This window comes from Limulus polyphemus, unplaced genomic scaffold (assembly GCF_000517525.1).
Source record: "Limulus polyphemus unplaced genomic scaffold, Limulus_polyphemus-2.1.2 Scaffold690, whole genome shotgun sequence".
NCBI lineage: Eukaryota > Metazoa > Arthropoda > Merostomata > Xiphosura > Limulidae > Limulus > Limulus polyphemus.
The window spans coordinates 130,979-141,010 of NW_013666300.1; the positions used below are offsets into that span (position 1 = coordinate 130,979).

The window sequence follows — 10,032 nt, forward strand, 5'->3', positions numbered from 1 at the left end:
CATGTCAATGTCCTCTTTAACATCTTTCGAATCACATTTGCTCACATTTTCTCATTAAGATGGTGTTGCAGCAAAAGGAAAGAGATGGTAATCTGATGGTGCCATATCTGGATAATATGGTGGGTGAGGGAGAACTTCCCAGCCCAACTCCACAATCTTGTGTTGCATCAAACGTGCCACATGTGGACATGCATTGTCGTAAAGAACACCTTTATGATTGACGAGTGAAGGGTGTTTCTGATGAAGGACTTGATTTAAATATTCCTGTTCCTATAGATCTCTGCATTGACAGTTCACTGTCAATTGAGGAATTTGAAATGAATTACTCCTTTGATGTCCCACCAAATGATAAAAGCATCACTTTCTGCGGATGGAGTCCAGGTTTTGGGGTTGGAAGTGGTTTTTGTCTAGGACTGAGCCATTGTTTTTGGCATTTAATATTCACATATAGAATCCATTTTTCATCACCGATGATAACTCTGTCCAAAAATGGTTCACGAATATTATGTGCCACAAGAGAAGAAGCAATGTTCACACGTTGGAAATGATGATCATCGGAGAGTTTGTGAGGCACCCAAACACCTTATTTTTGGAGTTTTCCCATATTCCTTAGATGTCTACGTACTGTTTCATGAGAGACATGCAATTTCAGGGCCATTTCACAAGTGTGTTGCCTTGGGTTAGACTCAATAAGCATCCTCAGAGTATCAATATCAATTCCAACATGTCAGCCCCTTCCATCACAGTTTTTAAGGCCGAATGAGTGTCTCATCAAATGCCATCACTATAAGGGGTTAGAGTATACTAAACTTTACACATTATACAGGCTACACTAACATGACGTTTAGGCTGTTCGTTTAACTATTATATGTGATGTACATTTTTAGTGGGGTGGTTAATGAAAGTGTTCCAAAACACGACATTAATTTCTTGACGACGTAATATTTTGCTTAAATCTATAACGTTTGTGTAAAATTTTTCATATTATGTTATTTAAACATAAAAAGAAATTAGATTGGAATTCAGGTTGTTAATAATTTCTTTTCACATAAAACTTATGAAGCTGATACCACTACAAAAATTTATGGTACGCCAGCTTCTACAAAACCAAAGCCTGTATATGAAAGAGTAATGAAGAAGACACATTAATACAAATATAACTGTTATATTGGAGATTACATTTTTTTCTGTTTAGCTTTTTGTGTCTGAAATATATTTCATTAGATAAACTAAGATATAACAATTAATCATTTTGTTTTAAAAATGTACAAATGTATTTACGTAATGTTCCTATGACTTGTCCTTTGCAAACACTCACCTTTTGTTTTCATCAACAAGTTGAACTATCTGGTTTCTCAAGTCCTTTAAATGATCCTGCAAATTAACAAAATGGTAAAAAAAAAGTTTAATAAATAATTCAGTACACTTGTGATATTTATATAAGGAAAAAGTAGTATATGTACAAAAGTAATTTATTTTATTTTATTCTTGAGTTCACAGTACCTAAATACAAGTTTACTTATTTTTAGAAACACACCAGAATCATGCAATGTTTTAATTTTTTACTTTTTCAAACTGAAGTATTGAAAGACTACAATCTGCAACAGCCCATATTAGAAATTTAAAAAACATTGAAATAAATTTCGTTTTAAAACACAATTATGTGCTGAGAAAAGCATTCATGGCAGTAAATTAAATTGGATATTACAATTCATACTTTTGATTATAATGATCAGGCCTGTCTAACAAAGTCAGCTTAATGTCCAGTATCTATCTTGTTTTTCTTAATAATCAGATCAGCATAGTTTGAAGATAATTTTAATTAGGGAAAAAACAAACAAAAAGAATTTGAACTATTGTAAAAGCTGAAAATATATCCTGTAAATTAAAACCTGACTTTAACTCTGAGGCATGTTCAGATTTACAAAATTGAATGAAAAATAAATATTCAATGACACTTTTCCTTAATACAGTCTCAGTAAGTAATACTTAACTTAAAAATACTACTTTAAGTTGACTAAATTTAACAGTTTAAACAATATAACAAATATAATAATTGCTGGAAAATGTTAAATCATTCACAATAATTATTTGTCAATTGCTTTCTGAAAACAATACCAAAAATTAGTACAACTATAAAAAGAAAGAACTTGCAATACCATTTTTACTGTGTACACTTAAAACACAAGGAAAAAATAAACAAACAATTATTAAACAAATTCACACATATACTATGGTTATATTGCCTCAGTATTACAGTAAATATAGGAAAATTACCAAAGAAAAAAATAAACTGCAATAAAAAGTGTTTTCAGCCCTTTCAAAGACAGCAATGAAATGAATACCTAACATAAGCAAACACAATAAAGGCTGGAGACGGCTTGAATGGGTAATGAAGAAAAACTTTAATATAAGTTTAACATAACAGCAAATGTACAATGTTTCGACAAGGTTTTGTCATCATCAGGTACAAGTAATTTACACTGACTGTTCAATCTGTATATATATATCCGAATCCATCTTAATTGAACAAAACAACCCTACTCTAAACCAACACCCCGGGGTGCCTAGATACCTCTTCTAAGTTTCACAACAGTTCCGGTCATGTGACTTCTTTGTTCAAAGTTAAATGTTAATAAAACATCATTCACATAGTGTAATTTTGTACTTATAGTGCTAAGCTAATCCCCCCACCGTTAACACGCACTTGTCAAGAAAACTTGATTATTTAGTCATTATTTTAAGATTGCTTACTACCATTGGGGCACATTAGATGTCTGCATCAATGGTGATGCTTGGGCTACACTAACCAACAAATAGTAGGATTGACCATTACATTATAATGCTTCCACGGCTGAAAGAGATTTGAACTCACAATCTGCACAGTGTCTTAACCACCAAGCCATGCCAGGTACAAAGATTCTTTAGAAACAAATAAAGAAAATAATGGTAAAAACAAATTTCCTTTCGCCTTTTTTTAATGCCACAAAGGAAAAAAAAAAAAAAGAATAAAAACCTGAAGAGGGGAAGAGAGTTCTCCCAATACTGGATTTGATTTCCTTTCTAACTCTTGGATGTGTTGTACTAATCTTTGAATATGCTCCAGCAGTTCCTTGTTGTGGACCATTAATTGGTGGTTCTGAGACTGGAAAAATTAATGTAGACATTATTACGATTAAAAACACTCAATATTTTCATATTCTAAAATAGTTTTAAGTATTTAGAGAGATATGCATAATATTAAAACTGAAAGTAAAAGCCACAAATATTTCCATTTACACATCAGTGATAAGTTTAGTACAATAAAGTTTTAATATCAGTATCAGGCAGGTGGCAGCACTGCCTATGTAGAAATGGCTCAGATTGTTCATTGAAATGGTATTTTAAATATCTCCTCTATAGGTCATCAGAACTTTACAATACTATACAGTGTTTCCTTTTATAACAATATCTATGTAATGACAGAATCACAAGTTCTGGAAATGTCTGTAAATATTGTAGCACAAAGTTTGAATTTCTTGTTCTTCTTTCTGATGCTTGTCTTTTATTACATAACTCTAAAACCAAAACAACGGTGTCAACTAATTTCATTGAAGTATCTGCTTTTATAAGTATTATTAACTAGCAGTAATTAAAACAGTCATTCTAGTGTAAATGATGTTATCATTGCCCCTTGAAGTTAACTTTCTTACGGAAATTTGGTGTTCCTTTAAAAAGGTTAAGTACAGGATGAAACAGGAATTATCAGCCAATAATACATAAACAATAAATATTACAGTTGTAACCTCATTGTATTTAGAACTTGGTTATAAATACAACCTTTTAAATTAATGAGATTTAGAATTAATATTTTAACCATTTTTAGTTACCTTCAGGCCCACAGAATAAGGGTTCTGAATTTCTTTTAAACGTTTTTATGTACATTTATACGAGGAAATAGATGAATGTATCTGAAAAAGGAATTTACTACAACCTATGAGATTCAATACACAATTCAAATGTATTTACTACAACCTATAAGATTCAATACACAATTCAAATGTATTTACTACAACCTATAAGATTCAATACACAATTCAAATGTATTTACTACAACCTATAAGATTCAATACACAATTCAAATGTATTTACTACAACCTATAAGATTCAATACACAATTCAAATGTATTTACTACAACCTATAAGATTCAATACACAATTCAAATGAAGTATGGTGCTCATCCTCACATTTAAACTATAGTAAGTGATTCAGTTCAAGTATGTTCGTTTTACCATGATGTTATGATTAAAACTCAGTCTGTAAATCAATAAGACCAAATTCAGGGGATTAGGTGGGCTTCACAGCTGCCATGTGCAAAATTTTATAAGGCTTAGCAACCTACATCAAGCAGCAAATGAGTACAAAGGTCGTAACTAGAAGAGATAACTGTTTGCTGTACTGTTCTGTGTGTTAAGAAAAATAAATATAAGAACTTGTTTGTAAAAAAGTAATAATGTATTATAATTGAAATGTGACTGTATTTTACAAAATACTAGTCCACTAAAACACAACCAAGACAAGTCACTTCGTAAAGGTCAAATTTTATACGCTTGGATACGGTAACATGTGTCCACATGCGCCTTGTCGATCTTTCTTCTTTAATGTTAGCCAGTAACGGCTAAAACGTCATTATATAAATGTTATGATATTTAACCTACCTAGACTAAACACTTGCATTTGAGATATAATCTGTAGTCATTCTAGAACAAAAAAGCATAATTTATATTTATTTCCAAATTTTTTGTGGTGGTTATGAGATCGGTCAAATCCACTGAACCCATACAGATTTGATAGTGAAAATAACAGATAAAATATAAAGCTTTTGCATGTGAAATTTGAAAATTTTCTAATGCATCAAAGTATTTTTAATCTTATAATGAAAATTATTTTGCATCTTGGATAGACAACACGTGAAAAACATTAATAAAAAAATTGGATATTTTGCTAACGAAAGCCTTCTAATGTTTACTGATAATCTGCCAAAATTCGTGAACGTATGCTTACTAATTAAAAAGTTATAGCATGAAAACTATAAAAAGCACAAAATGATTACAAGGTGAGAATTAAAGCCTGGTCTTACCAACTAGCAGTAGTGCCCCAACATAGAGATAATACAAGAAAAATGACACAAAGTTCTCAGAATTCTCTACATTTAATGTGCATGATGCTCAAATATCTAGTTGAGGGTGAACTAGCAATTTAAAAAAAGTATTGTTAATAAGCTTAGTTTGGGTTAGTTTAATGTTATAATATGATTCTGTAAAAGGTTTTATGTGCATTGAATATGGGAGGTATAATGTGGTTAACACATTATAACATTTTCTTTGATTTCTAACAACCTATGAGTGAACGGGAAGATCAATTCATTTCCAAGTTACTTATTAACAACAGAAAGAACAACAGAAAGCCAAGGAGAAAATGGCTGTACAGAGTTGAGGAACCAGAGCTTGTATAGTGTGGAAGTTTGGATTGATTTTACTTCCTCATAAGCTGGAAACTTATGTGAATTTGGCCATGCTGGTGGCCAATTGAGAATCCAGATATTGCAAAGAGTTCAATTTCTATTCAGAATTTTAAAAACGAGAGTACCGGAAAGCCTTGTTTGGTAATCAACCCACCAAACATCCTTCCCTGACCCACAGACTAAGTGTTAAGTAAACATTCATGGTGTGTAAAAGAATATAACAAAATTCACATTTCTTTTTTTATCTTCCATACCATTATTATTTACATATAAACGTATAGCTTGAGAAGTAAATATCTTAGGAAAAAAAAAAGAGACAAAACAGAGAATTTTATGATTGTTTTTTTTTCTTGGAAGAAAAATTCCATTATTCTGATAATAATCACAAACCCTTTTTTGATGTATATATACAGAAGGTGCTAACTACTCCAAGTAAATAAGGATGGGAAAAAAATGTCCACTTTTAAGAAGTAAATTTTATTACCAGTACAACCAACTAAAGGGGTATCTAATTCCTGCAGTTGTTAAGAAAAATTTAGTATGTTGACTTTTTTTTTTTCTAGAACAGTTAAATGACTCTACAACTTTTTAAACTGATAAAGTTCATAGAAGTCTTTTAAAGATGGTGATGTAATATTATTTTGTAGATAACATAAATAAGTTGTTACTAATAGTTGGATTCAGAAGAGAATAATTAATTAAGAGGAACTGTACTTGGTTAAATTTTGTATGCAACTAAAACATGTAGAAATACAGTAAAAAATACATAAATGGGAGATTCGGTTAATGTTAACCAAAATATTTTTCTTCCTGTTTCATTACTTCTTTAACTTCTTTTTCAAAAAAAGGACAAATATACTGTCAAAAAATGCTATAAAATCAAGAAACTGAACTAACAACTGAAACTTGCAGAATTCAATTGTTAAATTATGACAAATTTTACTTCAAAAACTATCAAAAATGTTTTCCACAGAAGCACAAAGAAATTATAAACACAGTGCAATGTATAAAAATATTCTTGGTCAGGAACAAAATCAGCAGGAAAGTCACCTCTGCCCATTTTAACAGATCTTTTGCTCTAACCAGCCACATTAAATGAAAAGAAAGGTGTGATAATTGCCATATAATGATTACTTAAACCAACACGAGTATTTTAGTAAAACATATACAACCATAAAAATTCAAATATAACACTTTTTTAGGGTAGACTAGAAACAACTATACAGATACCAAAGTAAATGCAGTCATAACTTATTTAATTTTTAACCAAAAACAGGCATAAATCTTTATCACCATTTATCAGGGGGTTATGTACATTTATGGAAATAAAGAATTACAGTGTTACAGACTTACAAATAAGACTCCTATTACACGTCTTGTAATAAGTTCTGAAACTATAGTAATATCACCTGGAAAGAGTTACCTTTCCAGTCATCATTTAACTGCCAGGATTGTAAAATAATACAAGTTGCATGATGATCAATGCATTACATTTTGAATTTAAAAGAAACCAAAACTTAAAATTAACAAACAATTATTTCCATAACCTATTCCATCATAGGTATAACAATCTTTACAGAGTATGACAAAACTATTTTAAAAGGTGCAAGAAATGTAATATGAAAAACAAGCATTTCAAGTGTTAGGGGGTAGCTTTAGGAGTTTCTTAGAGATGAACCCAGTTATTTTTTAACAGTTTAGTTTGTCCTGCTGGTTAATTCTAGGGACGTGGGAATGAATGTTACTATAGCTGTTAATATATTTTTTAATCCAGTTTAAAAATCAAATACTTTCAGGCCTTATTGGAAGTGCAAACTCCAGGGCCACTATCACCGCTGATCTAGATTCAAACGGTATAATTCTAGGGACGTGGGAATGAATGTTACTATAGCTGTTAATATATTTTTTAATCCAGTTTAAAAATCAAATACTTTCAGGCCTTATTGGAAGTGCAAACTCCAGGGCCACTATCACAGCTGAATCTAGATTCAAACGGTATATAACAGAAAACGTTTTTAAGTCACATTCTAATACACAAAATGTTCTACAAGTTCATTCACAGACGTATCAGAAAAGCTGTTAAGTATTATGTTATGCATAAAAGAAATTTCACTTTTGAAATATGCTCCAACTCTCACTTGCATTCCTCGGCAGTTAATAAGTTTTTAACTATTTTTAAATTTACAAAAGCATAAAACTGTATTATTTCTGACACTCATTAGGCACACTACAACAATAGTTGTGTTACATGGTAGGAACTAGAAGCAACCAGCTGCAGTTAAGTCAACAGAAGCACAACTTTTATGTTAGGATAATCCTGGAATCGTATGGGTATGTGGTTTGATTCTCACTAACACTGCAAGTAAAAATATTAAGCAGGATCAATACTGAAGTATCGTTTTTATGGGTTACTCTGATATTTATCGGCTAATTTACAGATCACAGTACAACTTGAAAAAGAGTTGTGTACTTTTATGTCATCCTGCGAGACCCAGAAAATTATGATCAAAGATAATCACACAGACTTTCTGGGTTATATTTATATTAACATACTACATTATCAGTGGAATCTCTGTAAGGTACAGTAAGATTCAACAAACTGCTTGTACATATTACTTTATATAATTCAAAACCATGATCACTTTTAAGTCCTAATCTCCATGGCAAGGGATATATAGTTTATAAATTATTGAAATGTTTATAATATCTATTAACAAGATACTCCTTTGAAATGCTTCCCAGGACCAAGAAATTCTTACTTAACTAGTGTTAGCCTCCCTCTGATCATCCAGAAAATATATTTTTACTTGGTATTTAAAATAAACGAGGAAAATTGATTTAGCTATACATATTCTAATGATTCTTAAAATTAAACTTGCCTGATTTTAACATGTTAAGTCAACTTTACAATGTAATCTTAAAAGAATAATCTCACATAGTGAGAAGGAAACTTTTTGAAGTTGGTTACTTCTAGCCTACCCTGTTATATATTAACATTGGAAATACTGTACAATTTACAAAATGTTCACTATTTGGGAATTAAAAAATGTGATATGTCGATAATATTTCATTCTCTTGTACAATAAAAACATTAAAATGTTGAATTCTAAACATCAAAATAATGTCAGCTTTTGTGCAGCACATAAGAAAACTTTACAGGACTTGTAGTACTATCACTTACTCCAGTTTGTGTATATCTTACTGCTTGCTCACCAAGGCTTAGTTCCAACAAATCATCAGTAACTTGTGTAAGAAACGTCTCTTGGCTATAAGGGGATTTATTTTTATTTCCAAGAAGAGAAGAAGAAGGTCCTGAGTTTGTTCGGGGTGGAGAATTCCAGATGGAAAAGTCTGAAAAGTGCCCTTTGTGATTTACCTGACTACCCCCAGCAGAAAGATCGAGTGAAAATTTCTCCTTTTTCCGCGTAGAAGGTAGAGCTGTTGTAGTGTTACCACTGTTAATTCTGTCCGGGATCTTAGTAGTACTAGATGAAGGGGAGGATACGGGCAGATCACTGAATGATGAAACAAAAGTAACATGGGATGGGCTACTAGGTTGAGACGGGCTAGTAAGAAAATCTGAAAATTTGTCCTGAGAATTGTTTGATTTATACATTCCTGAGGGTGAAAAAGCTGCTGAACTATGGGTGGGCTGTTGCTGTTTTGAGTTGCATTCTGGAGATGAACCAGCTGAAGAAGTTTGGACTGCTTTCAATAAGAAGTCTTCCCCGACACTAGAACTGCCAGAAGGGTTGTTTTCATTTAACTATGAAGAGAAAATTTAAATAATTTATCAAATTATTGTTTTAATTTAGTAAACATTCACATCTTTTTGCAAGTTCTCTTGATAGAGATGACTAAGGAAGGCTCAGTGAGGATTACCAGCATGGCCAAATTCACACAAGTTTCCAGCTTATGAGGGAGTAAAACCAATCCAAACTTCCACACCATACAAGCTCTGGTTCCTCAGCTCTGTACAGCCATTTTCTCCTTGGTTTTCTCTTGATAGAGATGACTAAGGAAGGCTCAGTGAGGATTAGTTGTTGCTGTAAGGTAGCTAACTATAGTAATTTCTTGAATATAAAATATTTCTACTATTTTATACAAGAACGACACAGTCTGGTCAACCCCCCTAAACTCTACGTAATCAAAGCTAATCATTATTGAGAGGAGAGTTCTTTTATCAGTCAAGTTTTTTTTTTGTTTTTAACTTCATTACTGGAAACCATGACAACCCTCAGTTGTCCACCCAATCCTCCGAATTTTGTCTCGTCAACTCACAGACGGAGTGTTAAAATAGTTATCACATGTGTAAAATCTGTAGATTTGTTGGGTTAAGTTGCTTTCTATTAGTAACACATTAATAGAAAATATTGGTCATTAAGAGTTGGGCACGTTGTCTTGAGACTCTGATATGCAAGCTTCATTAGAGTCCTAGCACATGTGTAAAATCTGTAGATTTGTTGGGTTAAGTTGCTTTCTATTAGTAACACATTAATAGAAAATATTGGTCATTAAGAGTTGGGCA

General features: G+C 31.7%; 1 protein-coding gene across 1 annotated transcript in view; it reads right to left on the bottom strand.

Moving 5' to 3' along the window:
* Positions 1-10,032, bottom strand: part of LOC106459984 (carboxyl-terminal PDZ ligand of neuronal nitric oxide synthase protein-like) — a gene marked incomplete at its 3' end in the record, with an annotated part of 45,187 nt that overhangs the window by 10,819 nt on the left and 24,336 nt on the right. The window contains exon 10 of the mRNA XM_022386574.1: positions 3,017-3,145. Within this exon, the coding sequence (XP_022242282.1) occupies positions 3,017-3,145 (129 nt within the window). The remainder of the gene's footprint in view (positions 1-3,016; positions 3,146-10,032) is intronic.